Here is an 18,531-nt window from a genome sequence, read left to right as displayed (position 1 = left end):
ACGAGTTAGGACCAAAAAATCAAAGAATCAGTACGTTAAGTACTGTTTTCCTGTACTCTTTTTGGTAGATATTCTGCTTATGTAAGTGACTTTGCATTTATCCCCATATTAATGATTTTGTGGTGTTTGCTATTTGCATATTCTCATATCTGTTCTGTACATCACTCTATTTTCAGTACTTAACAGTGCCCAACACATAGTGGGTACTCAGTAAATGTTACAAGAAGGAATCATTAACACGGAGTTTTGGGAATACCTCACTATTTTATGTCTATATGCACTACCTACCTATATTTTTAAGCTTTATAATTACATTTCCAGTGAGGAAAAATATCTGTAAAGCAGAACATAAACAGGAAATAGATTTATTAAATTTTGAAAGTTCTTTTCAGGTCAGGGGTTCTGTGTCAGGGACATTATTAAGGTTTGAACAGAATTGAGCTTACAATACAAACATTTCCTGGTAGAAGTATTCATTTGCATATTTGACCCTCTTATCAACTGTCAAACCAAAACGTATAGAAAAACTAGTGAACAAACAGGTACTCTTAGAGTCTGTGCTTAGTTTAAACTGCATGATAAACTGGACTAGAGTCTAGGCACACATATATCAGCCTGTTAGTTGTATTTTACCCAGTCATAGTCTGTCTTGTATAAGGTGGAAATTAAAAATGAGGTGACCCTGTCCAATATACTTGATTTGTGATACAGATTTACAGCATATTAGCAAAATGGCTTAAATTTTGGATGAACCCTTAATTTTATAGTGTAAAGAATGGGGTGAAGGTACCAAAGAAAGTGTAAGTAGCTCTAGCCAGCATATCTAAAAGCTCTTCTTAAATCTATGTTATTTCAGAATTAAGGAGTCTCTGGCACCAGAATTCTCCAGTTCTAGAATTGAGGATAACAAAATATGTCATATAAATTCGCTCTGCATATTTAAAATCCTTTATGGTTTAGATTTTCTTCTGTAATCTTATTAGTGCTTCAGTGATATAAAACTCACTGGGAATTTTCCCCGTTTATTTTTTAAAAAAAAAGAAACTAAAACAAAAAAAAGACCTTTTTTGGACAAGTAAATAATTCAGAAAAGTGGGTTGAAATAATTCAGTGAAAAGTGGGTTCCTTTCTATCCCAGAGTATCAGATCCTTCTTAGAGGAAACCACTATTAGGATTTTCTTGTTTATCTTTCCAGAGAGAGTCCATTCTTATGGCCAGAATACACATGCAGATAGCTTTTGTAGTTTATAGTGTAATAGAAGCATTGATATCCACTGCTTTACACTTCCTTTTTTTTAAATTTAATAATATGTCTTAGATACCTTTCTAGATTACTTTTTAATTTTCCTCATTGCGAGTTGGTGTGATCTCTGTATCTTTACTAGGTGAAGTCTTCTCTACTTTTTCTAACATCCCTTTCAAACCCAGCTTCTTCTTATATCTCTTCATGTAGTTAATCTCTCCTCTGCTTTGCTTCCATTTACTTTCTTCATCTTTCTCTTAAACACTTTTCACAGGTCTGCCCTTTCATGACTTCTATATGATTCACTCATCCCAGGTGTCCCTTATCTCAGTCTGGCTCATTCCACCTTCAGTACTTCATCCCCAACTAAGTACCGAGGTTTCACAAATATATATGTACAGCCCAGGCCCCAGTTACCGAGTTGTCAGTATGCATCTCCTTGACATATCTATTTCTTGTATATCTCTGAGACCTCATAATCCCCAAATGTCCAATATCAGCTCCTTCTTCAGTGTCACTATCTTAGTAAATGGCATCTATATCCATCTCAGTCGTATATTCCAGAAAACTATGAGCTATTCTTGATAGCCCCTTCTCATGTCCCATGTTGCAAAAACATAACTTTGGTTGATTTTTACCTCCTGTATCCCTCTCAAATCCATCCTCTTCTGTTTGCCCCTAATACTGCCTTAGTCTAGCCTACCATCTTCCCCTGGATTGCCACAGTAGTCCACCCATAGCCCCTCTGGTCCTCTTCCAGACCATTCTCCACACAGCAATCTGAGGAAGCTTTCAAACTGTAAATAAACTGTAAATATTGTATGACCCCCCCCCCCATGCTTAAATTGTTTACTGACTTTCTGTTGCTTTTAGAATGAAGCCAAATATTTTTAATATAGCCTGACAAGGTCCTGCATGGACATCCATTACTATTTCCCTCTTTCCTTATCTCCTAGTGCACTCTCCCTTTGTTCTCTGTGTTCCTGCCACATTGGCTTTATTTCTAGTCCCTGCTACACCACCTTGCTCCTTACTCCCTCAAGGCATTTGCATATGCTATTTAGTCTTTCCCAGCTCTTCCCTTTTACCTTCTCCTAGTTAACTCTATTGGGTGTTTCAAATAACATCTCAAGCATTGCTTCCTTTGTGAAACTTCCCTGATCTTCCTAACTAGGTCACTTCCCCTGGCACTGAGCAAGGTATAACCCTCCTTTGTAGCAAATTTTCTGTTTTGCTTTTTTTGTGTGTACACTTATATTTGAATAATATTTATATCCCCCACTAGATGGTAATCTCCCTGAAGGCAATGGCCATTATATCTTTAGTTTCCAGCATAGGAGCCCAGCACAAAAGAGCAGACAGTTAAATCTTTAGTGAATGAATGAATTTATTTCTATTTTTTCCATTGAATCTACTGCGGAAAGTATGCAAAGTACTGTAGTTTGCATATCGTAAAAGCTCAAATGCATTTTTCAGATTCAGAGTGAATTCATATGCAGCACAAGGTACAGTATGGATTAATAAGCAATAAATACCATCATTTTCCAGCAGACTTCACAGGTCTTATATTTACTGGAGATAAGTCATTTACTGGAAAGAAGTCATTCTGGGGGAGGGGAGTAGTAGGAAGATAAAATAATTGTGATCTGGTAGCAGATAGCTTGGTCTCTCTTTAGTTAGTAGAATTATTTCCTTGTATTGTTTCCTGAACCATCTCCCCTCTCCCATTGTCTTGTATCTCTCCCTAATAAGTCGTGAACTCCTAATTACATTCAAACTAAAGAGCTATGACTGTTTCCAAAGCACTTAGGAATAGCACTTGGTTACCTAAAACAAATGGCCTGAAGTCTGGAAGGAAATACATTGATGTAGTTAGGCTTATATTCTGTCCAGAATCACTGTTGATGAGAAGTAGCTTTATTCTGTTGTTTTTTGCCCTAAAACATTCATCCTTTCATCCCTCTTTGGATAGAATCATCTGCCTTCCTCCTCCTAGCCAGAAGACTTTAGGGGAAGCTGCTTAGCTGTAGTGAGCTTTGGTTTTCTTATCTGTGAAGCTGGAATAGTTATAGTGACTTCTCTTTCATTCTCTTGACATTGTCTTTTACATTAATTTTAATGTAGTCCAGCTTATCAATTTTTTTTAATAAACTGTATCTTTGCTGTTTTAGCTAAAAATTCACTGCCATACCCAAACTCATATAGGTTTTTTCTTATGTTCTCTTCTAGGAGTTCTTAAAGTTTTGCATTTTATAGTAGTTCCGTGATCCATTTTGAGTTAATATTTGTGGAAGATAAAAGGTCTCTAACTTTTTTTTTTTTACATGAGGATGTCTGGTTGTTTCAGCACCATTTTTTGAGACTGTCTTTATCTTTGCTCCATTCTCTTTCCTTTGCTCCTTTGTCAAAGGTTACTTGACTTTATCTATGTGGGTCTATTTCCAGGCTTTCTATTCTGTTCCATTGATCTGTTTTTCTGTTCTTTTGTCAATACCACACTGACTTGATTACTGTTGCTTTTATACTAAGTCTTAGAGTTGTTGGGTAGTGTCTGGCTTGATTCTCCTTCAGTATTGTGTCAGCTATTCTTTTGCCTATCCATATGAACTTCGTAATCAGTTTGCTGCTAGCCACAAACTAACTTGGTGGGATTTTGACTAGGATTGTACTGAACCTATACAGGAAGCTGGGAGGAACTGACATCTTAACACTTGAGTTATCTTACCCATAAACGTAGATAAAGTATCTCTGCCTGTATTTAGTTCTCTTTTTTTGTTCTATTGGTATTTTTAATAGGTTTTGTATTAGTATGTTAAAACTCAGGGAGGGGTGGATAAGTCCTATCGAAGTTAAATCAGTATAGCATCTTAATTCAGGCTCTTCCATTGTGTAACCTATGCTTCAATAAGAACTTTGTGTTAGTTTATTTATTTTTTTTTAATTTCAAATGCATCCTACATTGTATATATTCACACATATGCAATATACTTAGGAATATTCATTTTAACACTGTAATGATTTTAAAAGGAGCACAGCATTATACCACAATTTTCACAGTTATGTCAAGTCTTGACTTAAGTTGTTGTTATGTCCTTTTCTCTTTGAACTTAGTTTATCTCATTTTAAGATAAAAGTTTTTTCCACAAGGATAAAAAAACCGTAGAATTTTAGTATAAATCTTTGCATTTATCTTGGTGGGGGACTAAAAAGTTGTGTGTGTAAAAGCATTGTTTAAACAAGTGCTTATTTATAGAATGAACCAATTATTAAATTGAGCACTTGAAACCTTGTATTGAGAATCACTCCAGTGCTGGAAAAGGATAGTGTTAATGACCCTTGAAGTGATCGTAATTGTTGGATTAATATTCAAGCAATGAGAAAATGGATTTTGCTAAGATATGAGTCCGCATGCTGCTAATGTTTAAAGTTATGTCACTGGTTAACAATAAGAGCAACTAGTAACAGAAAATTTTTAGGTTAAGTTTGTTGCTATCTAAGCTTTTTACCTGCTTTTTACTTTTGTTGTTTTGTGTAGAACATACAATAATAGCTTATAGGAAACATGGTATTTAAAAGAAGGGATGAATGTTTGTAGGACAAAGAACAATAGAATAAAGCTACTTGTCACTTTCTTAATAGCATTTAAACCAAAAATTGTGTCCTCAATTATGGAACTTAATAATAGATTTTTTTTTTTTTTTTTTTTACATTTGTGCACATTGAGGTTTCAGTAAACAAAGCCCCTGTTAGTTTTGTCTCTGTTTTCCCATAACTTGACTTAGAACTGGAATAAATTTTACTTTTGCTGTATTGATGAAGTAAATTAAGTAAATGAACTCTTTATGAAGGTAATATAAGAAAACATTCCCTTCCCCTTCCATCCCCCTCCCTTCCTTTCCTTTCCCCTGCTATTAAATTGCCTCTATGGCATCTCCCTTTCTTCTCATCTTGGGCAGGTCCCGCAGCTCTTCTGTCACTTTGAGTTACTCAAATACTTTTTTAACTTTCAGAGCATAAAAAGCACAATCCACTGTAAGTTGTAGAGCCCAATCTATATCTTATAACCTCTTGAAGCTTACATTCTAGTGAGACAGACAGATGATAAGTAAGATAAATGGGTGAACTATATAATATGTTAGAGAGTGATAAGTAATATGGAGAAAAACATTGAAAGGAATACATAAAATGTGTGGAGCTCATGTGTGACATTTTTAGATAGAGTGTCCAAGAAAGGCCTCACTGAAAAGGTGACTTTTTTGTCAAGACCTGCAGAAGGTGATGAACCCAAACCATGTTACAATCGCGAAGAAAAACATTCCAGGCAGAGCTTTATCCCTGCAGAAGCCCTGCAGTGGAAATGTACACTGTGTGTTGGAGAAACAGGTTGCTACAGCCAGTTGAACAAGGAAGAGAGGAGCAGACAAGAAGGATATGGTAGTGGTGGTGGCAACAGATTGTTGGGTCTCAACATTGCATTGTGAGTCTCATAAGGCTTTGACTTGAACACAGGATAGGGTAATAAGCCTTTGGAAAGTTTTGACCAGACTTATATGATCTGATTTACTAACTATTGCTTTGCCTAATTGTCGTTTGCAAATAGACTACCACGGTGGAAATAGGGCCAAAAGTGGAAGCAGAGAGCTATTGTAACTAACCAGGAGAGGATTCTAGTGTTTTTAATTAAGGTCGAGATGGTAGGAGTAGGGAGAAGCAGTATTTTTGAGTTTATTTTGGAGATAAAATCAGCAGAATTTGTCAAGATACTGGATGTGGGAAGATTGTTATCAAAGCTAGGTCTTTGTGTTTGTTCTGAGGAACTAGAAGAATGGAGTTGGCATTAACTGAAACAGGGAAGATTATATGAGGAGTCCAGGAACTTAGTTTGGGACATGTTAAAAATGAGGCACTTTTCAAAATAAATAGGTTTTGAAATATTAGATTTCAAAATAAAAACTGTTTAGTAAGCATTTAGATGTATAGCTCTAGAACTCAGGATAAAAAAATCTGGTCTGGAGATAGGAGATTTGGGAATTGAGAGCCTTCTGGTGCTGTTGGAAGCCATAAAACGTCATGAGGTCAGCAAAAGAAGGGTTGTGAGTACAACAGAGAAGAGGTCCAAGCACTGAGTTCTCAAGGACTGGCTGTATTGTTAGGTTAGGGAGTTAAGGAGCTGTACTTAGTGGTTGAGAAGGAAGGACCAGAAAAGTTAAGAGGAAAACCAGCAAGTATGTTATTCTAGGAACAAAACAGACAAGTTATATCAAGGAGGAAAAAGTGATCAACTGTGTCTAATGTTGTTGGGCCAAAGAAGATGAAGATTGAGAAATAAGCATTGGGTCTCCTGTGAGGTCATTGGTGACCTTTGATGAATGCTGTTTCAGTATAGTGAAGGGGAGTAAAAGCCTGCTAGGAGATCACTGAGATGGGACCTGGAAGGCATAGAGTAATAGATGTTTGATTTTTTTTTTAAAAAGGTTGGGAAAATAGTATTGTGATATTTTTCTGAACATGATTCACCAGAGAGGGAAAAACAAATGATCTAGGATGGCATGTGGAACATGCTTTTACACAAGCATGCTACATTGCTTGTGTAAAAGAGAAAGAAGGTGAACCAGTGAGAAGGTATAAATAGTACATGTCTTGAGATTGTTAGCATTTATCACTCATTTTCTACTCAGCTGTGAAGCCTCAGTGGCAGATCAGATGCTAGCCTGTAAAATCCTTTGCTTGAATTTGATTGGGAACAACTTCTGCATCCAACATCTTACCCCCTTTCCCCACCACCAAGAATGTCTTGATTTGCAGATGGCACCTTTGTGGGAAGAAAAAGGGCTCCTTACTCTAAACAAAGCAGCTTAAAACAAGGGCTGGATTTTAGCTGTCACTCACTCTAGGCTTAGTATTCTTGGAACAGTAAAAGAATCATACTGCCACAAGCTTCTGCCTTGCTCAGTCTCCCCTAAGACGAGAAGGAAAGTCACATTTAATATTCTGCTATAATAAACATATCCTTTGTCCTATGGCAAAACAGCATAAGTGAGAAGAAAGCAAACTTCAAGAACGAGTACGAATTTGGTTTAGGAATCCCAGTTCTGCCAGCTGGCAGAAGGGATTTAAGATTCATCATTTGCTTTCTCTGCGTTGGCTTTTTCAAGTATAAGGGGCAGGGATGGGGGTGGGGTTGGCTTCTACCAGATTCTTTTCAGTCTGAAATTCTATGATTCATTAAAATATAGTAAAACCCAACTAAATTTGAATGTATGCCCTGAAGCATAGCATAGTTCTACTGAGAACTAATATTACTGAGGAAGTTTGTTTTGGGGTTTTTGTTTTGTTTTGTTTGGATAACAGCACCCCTTGGATTCTTACACAAGTAAGTATCAGCAGAATTTGGAGATTAAATTAGGTGTAGTAGCACTGACATTAATAAGAGGAAATATAGCAAACCATTGAGGACAATACAGACTAGTTCACAGACTTTGTCTAAGTTCGGTCTGAGTCATTTTCTGGCCATGGGACACATGGAAAATTATTTAACTCTCTGAACCTTTGTTTCCTCATCTAAAAATAGGAATGTACTAATAGTACCTACTTCATGGATTTTTAAGGAGAATTAAATGAGTTATACACTATGATGCTTTGAACAATGCCTGGCATGTAATAAAGATGGGCTAAACCTTAACTAATGTTGTTGTTACTACTACCACCACCACTGGGTGGCACATGTAGTTTAGAATCATTTTAGTAAGACAGCCACACCATAGATGTCTTTGACACTATAATTTAATCATATAATGATTACCTTAAGTCACCAAGGGAAAAAATTAACTTGGAAAGGAAAATGCTTTTGAATCAGGTTAAACCTTTTTTGTTTGTTTACAAAATTAGGACTCAGTTTGATGTTTTTAGTACAGTAAAAATTCACTTAGGGAATATACCTGATTCTCAAATGATGACAGAACAGTGAGCCATTATTGTAATTAGTTTGTTTCTGTGTATACTTGAAACATATAAAACAGTATTTATTTTGAAAAATGTTTTTCCCTAAATATTCCAAAATAGTAAGGGTTTTATTTAAGTACCTTAAAGATAGGTCTTTAAAACACGCTGTAAACATTTTGATTATACCATCAAGTTTTCTACATCCTTTCTGTATGAACTATTTTTTCAGAGCACACATTTGATTATTGATAGTATCACTTACCATCATGTTTACAATTCTCAGCTTATTTTACAGAATTAATAAGATACAGTCAAATTATTGTAACTATACTTGAAAGTCCTGTTATGATTAATGTGGGTGATTTATCAATGCTGTTTACACTTATTTTAAATTAAACATGCAGGTGAATTTCTAAACTGGTGGTTACTTTTAAAGAGAAAATGCTGTATATGTATTATACGTTAGTTCAGAAAGTCAAGATAATTCATGATGGCAAAGATTAGGGAAAAAAGGAAGTCTGAGGGTAAATTGGAAGAGAATTTAAGGAACAGTGGATGTGCCTTACCAGCAAATAATTGTGAGGTTAGATTATTTTTGAATTATTTCTCTTGTTTTGAATTTTATAAGTGAAATGATGTATTGTTAAGCACAGTGTAATGTACCTGGGACTTAATAGCATCTAGCACGCAGACTTTGGTTTCTAACATTCCCTGTGTGAGACTAAATGGAACCAGGGCTCTCTGAGGAAATGACTGATTCCAAGACTGGAATCCTGGGACATCTAGTTATGGCAGAAAGTAAGGAAGTACTCCTAACATCACAGCAGCCTGTCACAGGAGTAGAGGGGCGATTGGGAAGGGGCTCTCACTGGCCAAATTTGTCATCAAAAACAGTTAAAGATAGTAATGAATTATATAAATCATCAGGGGAAAAAAAATCCATGAAAACCACACCAGTAATACACAGATTCATACAAATAGGAAATGAGAGGGATCAAGGGCTAGCTGATAAATGTAGAAGAAATACTGAAATTGGAAAAACCATGATTTTATCACCATCACAGTATAGTTTATATACTGTTACTATATATAGTTTATATTTTATAGCTTGGATGTTAAATCTAGGGGAGAAATTTTGATAAAGAGCACAATGTTTGCGTGGTCTTAAAGTGTCTATCCAAATGTTATTTATTGGTTGCAGGGAAAAAATAGTAAGCAGTAGGAAAATCAGACAGCACTTGATCTAGGTGATAAAAATTAACATCACCAATTAGGGATAGGTAAATGAATACCATGGTAGCTTGAGAACACATCACTTACATACTATTTGGCCGGGAATGCACTGTCTGCATCTAATTATGAGGAAACCAGATAACTCAAAAAAGATGAGCATTCTATTAAAAGAAGAAGGAGGTGATGGGGAGGAAGATGACTGTTTTCTTCCAAAATGTTAATATTTGTTATAAAAGTCAAAGGTGGAAAAGTGCCATATTAAAGGAAACAAAAGACATAGAACATAGATGATCACAAGATGATCACAAGAGTAGATTCTGTATCTGGAGGAAAATTAAATTTTTAAAGAGCCATTATTTTGCAGATTATAGGTTAAAGTTTTATTAATATATTTACTGAAGTAGCTATATTGTGATTATATTGGAGGTTAATTTAGGGAATGTGCACACTTAAGTATTTATGGGGAGGGGGCCAGATGTATTCATTCAGCTTATTCTCACATGGCTCAAAAAAAGCACTGTGGGTGTGTGTGTGTGTGTACACATGTATATATATATACGTACATAGAGAGAAAGCAGGGGAGGGAGGGAGAAAATGAAAGAGTTGATGGGTCCAAATGCTAACAGGAACAGTCTGGGTAAGATTATACTTGTGTTCTTTGTTCTCGCAGTTTTTCTGTAAATTTGAAATATTTGCAAATAATTTATACATATATGTATGCACACACTGGGACTTACATTTATCTCATTGTTCTCAATTGCTAATTTACTTTTAATACTTAATTGGTTTTAGATGTTAACATTCATTACTTATGGATATACACATTGATTTTTAATTTCTTTTAAATAGTGCTGGGCCTAAAGGAGATAACATTTATGAATGGAGATCAACTATACTTGGTCCACCAGGTTCTGTATATGAAGGTGGTGTGTTTTTTCTGGATATCACTTTTTCATCTGATTATCCATTTAAGCCACCAAAGGTAAGAACCTTAGAAGTCCATTTTTTAATATTTATCCTTTTCCAAAATTCTAGAGGTTAGATGTGTATTGATGTAATCATTTTTATTTCATTATTTTTCATGAATTGATACAGAAGCTCTCATGTAACCAAGAATTTTAAAACTGAAATAAATTGATTACTGCCTATACAAATAACTTTATAATCAGCAGGAAGAGGGTTTGTTAATTGTAAATAAAAGTATGCCACTTTGCATACCAGTAAAGCAGGTACATTTTAAATTTATGTTATAAGGGAAAATATCCTATGGACTTTGTTGAGAAACATTGGGGTTAAAAAAAAAAAAGTAAACCTGTTGGACAGCTTGCAGAAATAAGAATTAAATTACTTGAATTTTATGCTTATATCTTATCTTTACAGATCAGCAAAAACTAGAAAAACAGCAAAGAAGAGGGAGACTACTATTATTTAATCAGCTTACTCTGTGACCTCTGTAGATACGATGTAGTAATGGGAATAAGGGTGGCTGGGTGGCTTATGTCTCAGCTGGCTCGCAATATTAACTAGATGGATAACAGAAGGGTTGAGTTGTACCTTGTAATGACTGGCAATTATTTTTCAAGTCTTAAACATAACAATTACCTGGATGGTTTCCTCCTCTCACTTCTCATTATAAAGTGGTCAAGCCAACAGGTAAAAACTGCCAATGTTAAGCCTAAACAGAATTATGGTCTAGTTACAGAGACTTCTGATATGTCAGGGGAAAAGTATGTTGTTATCAAGCCTTGAACTATGATGAAATGTTTTTCTTTTCAACATAGTTCCTTATGTTCCCTACACTATTTAGAATACATGTAGCAATTTAATGCCTGCGTGGCAATTCAATGCCTGTGCTCACTTGCATGCTTGGGTTGGGGTGCCTGGAGAGTAAAAATTAAGGTTTTTTGTTTGTTTTTAGACCTGGGATTATTTCTCCCATTATCTAATAAGATAACAGTTCCACCTAGTGGTATTTACCTCAAAGTACAGACATCAGGGTTCCCTATCACCTAAAGGTATTTTGCTGTGAACTAGAGTTATCAGTATTTTTTGAGTATTATACTATGTGATCCCATTAGAATTTAAGATTTTTAAATGATTGTCTTATTGAATGTGCTCACGTATGTAGAGTATATCTTGCTAGTTCAAATAAAAGGAACAAAGCCTTCGTGTGAATAATACTACAAATTGTATTAACATTCAGAATGACGCATGTTAAGTGCTGGTGTATCACTAACTGCTCAATTTATATTCATTGGTTAAGTTTCCGGTATTACAGAAAACAAAATCATAGCTGTCTTTGATAAATAGTGATACTTATTTCTAGATGCCTCATTTTTCTTGAAATTGGTTTTAATGTGGTAGCAAAATTAGAAAAAAGTTTGCAAGATTTATTTTTTACAAAATTATTTTTATGAGGGAATATTTGTTAAAGAAAAGGCTTTCCTATTTTTCTTGGCCTCTTTTAATGTTAATTAGAAAATGACTAACATAAACCTTTCAAACCGTAATTCTATGTATGATTTATTAGTTGTTTTGGTTAATATAGTGGTTATGTTTTAATTTAGCATTTAATTTTTTTGTATTTTAATTTTCTAATCCTTCCATGATGAATCATTCCTCTTCCCTAAGATATCTGACACAGTATTATGAAGCACTATCCAGATCTGTGGTTGAACAAGTGAGAAGGAAAGAATGCTGCTGTTATTTTGGTGTTAGATGCAATTATTTCTATACAATTCTGCTTATTCTTGAAGTTCAGGTAAAGTGTTGAACTTCTTGAGGAATAATAAAAATTTAATTCTCTTCCGTTCACCAACTATTAATAGTTGAATGGATTCGAAGTATTTTTTTAAGATTTTGTAAAATTTATTTGAGAGAGAAAGCGCACACGCATGCACGTGCCAAGAGTGAGCAGGGGAAGGAGGAGAAGCCACTCCCTACTGAGCAGGGAGCCCAACTCAGTACCTGATCCCAGAACCCTGGGATCATAACCAGAGCCAAAGACACATGCTTAACCTGCTGAGCCACCCAGGTGCCCCAAAAGGATTCATATTATTAATTGTGTTTATAAATCACGCATGTCTGTTGAGTAGTCAGCTCTTGGTGATCTAAACGTGTTATTCTAGAGCAGAAGCATCTGACTAGACATATTCTAGAGCAGAAGCATCTGACAGAAATCTAATGCAAGCTACATGTGTAATTTTAAATTTTCTATGAGCTACATTATAAAGGGTAGAAAAAAGCAGTGAAATTAATTTTAACAACATCCAGTATATCCAAAATATTGCCTTTTGAACATAAAATCAATGAAAAAATATTATTAATGTCAGAGTTTCATTCTCTTTTTGGTACTGTGTCTTTGAAATGTTGGTATGTATTGTATATTTTTAGCTGGTCTCACTTCAACAAGCCTTATTTTAAGAGCTATAAAGGTAACATGTCCACTCTGTTACACAGAGGTTCTGGAGGTACAGATTCTTCCCTTTTTCTCCATTGCTAGACCACTGGTTTCTTTTTTGTTTTTAATTATACATCCTTATCAGAAATATACTTTTTAGGGCTTTTAATTTTATTTATTTTTTTAAAAGATTTTATTTATTTATTTGAGAGTGAGAGAGCATGAGAGGGGAGAAGGTCAGAGGGAGAAGCAGACTCCCCGTGGAACTGGGAGGCTGATGCAGGACTCAGTTCAAGGACTCCAGGATCATGACCTGAGCCTAAGGCAGTTACCTCACCAACTGAGCCACCTAGACGCCCTTTAGAGGGCTTTTAATATTTTCTTTCTAGACTCTACCAGGGAGATCATATAGTACATTGATAGTTCCAAGAGCTCAGGAGCTGTTTATTTCTTTTTTCTCAGCTACTCTAAATTAAGAATTAGCCACCCCATTAGTATTTGTGACTTTTTTTTTTTTTAAAGGTTTTATTTATTTGTCTGACAGAGATCACAGGCAGGCAGAGAGGCAGGCTGAGAGAGAGGAGGAAGCAGCCTCCCCGCTGAGCAGAGAGCCTGATGCAGGGCCCAATCCCACAATCCTGGGACCATGACCTGAGCTGAAGGCAGAGGCTTTAACCCACTGAGCCACCCAGGCACCCCTTGTGACTGTTTTGAAACTTGCCAGTATTTGTTCCTACAATTTACCCCCTTTTTCATATATCTGAGAGATAAATAGTTTCCTTTATTCATTACCTTACGACCTTGCTTTTATTTCATTTTACTGTCTTAGTCTAACAAGGCACTGAACCAGTTGCAGAAACAAAAGGCTAAAAAATAGACTGGTGATTTCATCAACCATCCTCTAAATCCTTGTCCAATGTTTTCTGATACGTGACAGGACATTAGCTGAGTTGATACTGATGTTTTCTACTAAGAAACGAATGTAACTTTTGTTTTATGGTAAAATAATTTCTTCCTGAGTTCCTTCTTACCTTTGACGCTAAAACAGAGCTGTGCGTGCACATGTGTGCATGTGTATATGGTATATATATATATGGTCATACATACACAAAATTATTTTGTGTTACTTGTTTATAGTAAACCAACCAAATCAGCTGCTTACCATATCAGTGTAAAACTGATATGGTACCTAATCTGCTGGGTAAAAAAATCTCAATTGAACTGAATAAAACCATTTCCTTTTTCATTTTTTCTTTTTATTTTTTCATTTTATTTATTTATTTATTTATTTATTTTCAGCTGTAGATTTTTATTAGATGGAGAATGTCTTAGGTTGGCCCAAAGGAAAGTGGTGAGAGTTGGCAAGCACTCCTCCTTATCAGAGAGGAGGCATTCCTGGCTAATGGGGACGGGTAGTTATGATAGCTAAAAGTCAGGGTCTTCTGCTTAACTTTGACCACTCAATATCACGAGTCCTGACATGAGAGTTTGCAGTGAGCTAGTTCAACTTGGCCAATAGTTCTTCCAGCTCTGGCTGAGTTTTGAACCTTCCCTTGAAGTCTTCTTCAGTGTGCTCCTTCACTGATGATAATCTCACTCCTTCGGGAAGATTGCTTTGGATTATTTCCAAGAAAATCTCTGCAAATGTAGCACTCAAACCGCTGATCTGAACCACTCGCTCATGGGTGGTGAGAACTGAGTCCGGGAGCATTTTGCTGCCTTGGTCCTGTAGCCGCAACACCTCCATGGTTTTGGTGGGCATAGAGTAACTTTTCTCAACTTTAATGGATAGATGGTTACAGAGGTTGTGAGCATATTGGGCATAACTCTCCACCACAGCCATGTTGTATGCAGTCAGGTGAATGTTTAAAACCCCATATTCATAATCTGCCCCCAAATTAATGGGTCTCACTTCCACTTTTGCCCTCTTCTTCTTGGGTTCCTTTGGTTTCACTAGGTGCTTGTATCTTCCAATGCCATGGATAGGCCTTGTCTTGTAGTGCCGACTGGTACTCAGCAGAATGCCACCTGCAGAACTGATGGGATTTTCTCCTGAAGTTCTGACCCTTAAGAGAGAAAAGGCTTGCTTAAAAATGATATCGTTCCTCAGACACAGCATCTTTCCCAGAGCTCCGTTCATCATCTGCTGTTGCGGTCGCTAACTGTAAGCTGAAACCCTGCCCAACCTGCAGCGATCCCCGGGCCTATTTTTTCTTTTTAAACTAGGCTCCACGCTCAGTGTGGGGCTTGAACTCACTACCCTGAGATTAAGACGTGAGCTGAGATCGAGTTGGATGCTTAACCCAGGCGTCCCAAATAAAATCTTTTACTTTTTTTTTTTTTTTTAAGATTTTATTTATTTCTTTGAGAGTGAGACAGAGAGAATGAGAGAGAGAGAGCATGAGAGGAGAGAGGTCAGCAGGAGAAGCAGACTCCCTGCTGAGCAGGGAGCCTGATGATGGGTGACTTGAGCTGGGGACTCCAGGATCATGACCTGAGCTGAAGGCAGTCGCTTAGCCAACTGAGCCACCCAGGCGCCCCTAAAATCATTTACTTTTGATATTAGTTAAATCTGATATTTATTAGCTCTTCAGTAAATTATTTTCTATTTAGCGTCTATGATGTATACTCTATACTTTACTTTTGCTGATGAGAGTTTTAGTTGGTAATAAAGCCTTCCTTTTCTTTGTTTTTAATGGAATTGCCCTTAGGTTACTTTCCGCACCAGAATCTATCACTGCAACATCAACAGTCAGGGAGTCATCTGTCTGGACATCCTTAAAGACAACTGGAGTCCTGCTTTGACTATTTCAAAGGTTTTGCTGTCGATTTGTTCTCTTTTGACAGATTGCAACCCTGGTAAGCAAACCTTTATTAACACACGCAGTGGAGCTACAGAAACCATTGTGTTCTTGCCTTAACTATGGATTTGAGGAAGTAAATGCTGTTGGTGGAAAGATAAGCATAAATCATTTTGCAAGGAAATTATCAAAGCCATTTCATTTAGAATAGACCAAAAGTTTCACAGTAACTTTGTTTATTTTATTAATGGCATGCTACCTATAATTACTTTCTTTCTGTCGTTGATGGACTATTTTCTAAATTATGTAGTGGTACAAACCCTGTTTGATGTGAAGAAAGCCGTGACTGGCACCAGTGCCTCCTTTTCTAGCTCCTTCCATGCTGTCGTGTGCTCTAAAGCAACTGCTTACTTAGTAATTAATGTATGGCTTCTTGTTCTCCCTTCTTACTTGGATTATAGTTAGGTTTTATAAGTAGTAATAGTGGATATTAAAGTGATAGTTGATGTGTTGAACTAGATTATGATTGTATTAACTCAGATAAAGTCATTAATAAAATAGTTCTAACATTTTCAAGAAATGCTTAATTACCACATATTAACATGTGTAGTTGACTTGAAAGAGTGATGTTTAAGTCTGGGATTTTACATATGTTATCTTACTAAGTGGTCATTTTTTAAAAAGTTGAATTACTTTTTCTACATATTGAACTAATCACCAAAGGCTTTTACTTTTATTGTAAGCCCAGCAGTTTTACCTATGCCCAAGAGAATTAAAAAGGGTGAGGCAGCTCTAAGTGAACTGATAGGGAAAGAGCAAGGCACTGAAGGAAAGTACATATGCTTAATAATATTTTAAATGCTTGTGAATGTGCATACTATCTAGATAGAAATGCTATAAACTATATTGTAAGATTTGCATTTTATATAAAAATCACATTTTTAAACATCCAGAAGAAGGTAGAAATATAATCACCAGCCACACTTCCATTGCTGAATAAAATGCAGAGTAGTAGTATTTAAAAAATCAAGTTTATTAAGTCAGCATGTATTTTTTAGTTAAAAGGGCTTTTCTAATTTGAATATTAAAATATACAGATGCTTGTGTTATTTAAAGCATTTTAATCTTGAAAATTTAGCCATTATATAAAAAGATGCTGCTGAAAAATTAGTGTTTTAATTTAATAGAGTATTAAAACTGTAATAAGACACTGTGTAATATCTCTTACTGTTCTTTCTATTTTTCCAGCGGATCCTCTGGTTGGAAGCATAGCCACTCAGTATTTGACCAACAGAGCAGAACATGACAGGATAGCCAGACAGTGGACCAAGAGATACGCCACATAATTCACAGAATTTGTATGCGGTGTGAAGGAGCAGAGGGCCCCTTCCCACTGTGCTGCAAATCTTTATAGCCTTTACAATACGGACTTCTGTGTATATGTTATACTGATTCTACTCTCTGCTTTTATCCTTTGGAGACTGGGAGACTCCCAAAAAAGGTAAATGCTATCAAGAGTAGAACTTTGTAGCTGTAGATTAGTTATGTTTAAAACGCCTACTTGCAAGTCTTGCTTCTTTGGGATATCAAAATGTATTTTGTGATGTACTAAGGATACTGGTCCTGAAGTCTACCAAATATTATAGTGCATTTTAGCCTAATTCATTATCTGTATGAAGTTATAAAAGTAGCCGTAGATGACTAGGAATTATGTCATTTGTATTAAACCCAGATCTATTTCTGAGTATGTGGTTCATGCTGTTGTGAAAAATGTTTTACCTTTTACCTTTGTCAGTTTGTAATGAGAGGATTTCCTTTTACCCTTTGTAGCTCAGAGAGCACCTGATGTATCATCTCAAACACAATAAACATGCTCCTGAAGGCATAGTTTCCTGTCGTAATATTTTAAGTCAATCTTGTTAGGTGTGTCTGAGATGATTGTTGATGAAACAAAAATGCGGATATGAAGATTGACTACTAAGGACCAGTACAAATAAAGGAATTGTTAAAGTGAAAACATTTGAAATCTTGTTAAATGTGTAGTTTTTTTTCCTTGAAGTACTTACTAATGAGAGCATATAATGAGCTTAAATATGTAAAACTGGATTTTAAATCATTGATCTCAAAACACACAATGCTCTACTTCCATGATAGTTAAGCAAAAGATAATGTAAATTGTGACTCACTCAGGAATCTGGTATTAACTTATGGAACATTTTGTTTCCCAAGTGGTGATTTCCATCCACCATTGGACAGTGTTGTCAGATAACTTTAATCTGATAATATTTCTGTGTCGTTGGTACATTTTTTACTTTGCTACTAATCCTGGTCTTGAATTTTCATGGTGTATTGTGTGTATTACCGTTCTTTTTAGGTCCTTAGCCAGCAGATAATAGCTAGAAGCAGAGTTGAACACAGAAGCCGTTGTCTGGTCTAGAGATGGGACAGAACTCTGGGTTAGTGTACAGATGTGGCATTTTTTCCTCATTTGAAAAAAATAACTAAATTTTAAGGGTTTTACAGGTTACTTCTTTTTGGTTATAGTTATAAATATTAGATTTCTTATAGGAGAATTACTTTGCAATATTCAGGTTTGGTAATTGTTATAAATGTGCTTAATTTTTTTCTATGACTATGATAATTATTGAGGTAGTTCTCCAGTCCTGTAGCCAAGGTTGTGGAATGTGGTGCAAATGTCTTCTCTAGTCCTAAATAAGGAGTTTAGCATACCATCTTCAAATTTATAGAGTAGAGTTATTAGCATAAAAATACATTGCTTTAAGCTAATAAAGTAAAGCATTTATAGTAGCGCATACCCTCACTAAGAGTAATGGGCCTCCTACTTGAGAATTTTTAATGGAAGTCTTAAATTGTCTTACTCCATCTCTCCATATTACAGAGGAACACTAAG

General features: G+C 35.7%; 2 protein-coding genes across 3 annotated transcripts in view; one reads left to right on the top strand and one right to left on the bottom strand.

The window, feature by feature from the left end:
* UBE2E3 (ubiquitin conjugating enzyme E2 E3) overlaps window positions 1-17,507 on the top strand; it is an 89,210-nt gene extending 71,703 nt beyond the window's left edge. For both annotated transcript variants that reach the window (XM_059166870.1, XM_059166871.1), the window contains exons 4-6: window positions 10,269-10,401; window positions 15,531-15,678; window positions 16,869-17,507. In XM_059166870.1, coding sequence (XP_059022853.1) covers window positions 10,269-10,401; window positions 15,531-15,678; window positions 16,869-16,966 — 379 coding nt within the window. In that variant the 3' untranslated portion in view covers window positions 16,967-17,507. The remainder of the gene's footprint in view (window positions 1-10,268; window positions 10,402-15,530; window positions 15,679-16,868) is intronic.
* Window positions 14,114-15,017, bottom strand: LOC131827026 (large ribosomal subunit protein mL48-like). The gene has a single exon (XM_059166869.1). The coding sequence runs from the start codon at window positions 14,960-14,962 to the stop codon at window positions 14,318-14,320; it is 645 nt and encodes a 214-aa protein (XP_059022852.1). The 5' UTR covers window positions 14,963-15,017; the 3' UTR covers window positions 14,114-14,317.
* Window positions 17,508-18,531: the final 1,024 nt, after the last annotated feature.

Source organism: Mustela lutreola, chromosome 3 (assembly GCF_030435805.1).
Source record: "Mustela lutreola isolate mMusLut2 chromosome 3, mMusLut2.pri, whole genome shotgun sequence".
In the NCBI taxonomy this organism is placed as follows: Eukaryota; Metazoa; Chordata; class Mammalia; order Carnivora; family Mustelidae; genus Mustela; species Mustela lutreola.
The sequence above is the reverse complement of the archived record's forward strand: the minus strand, read 5'-3'. Positions and strand labels throughout refer to the sequence as shown.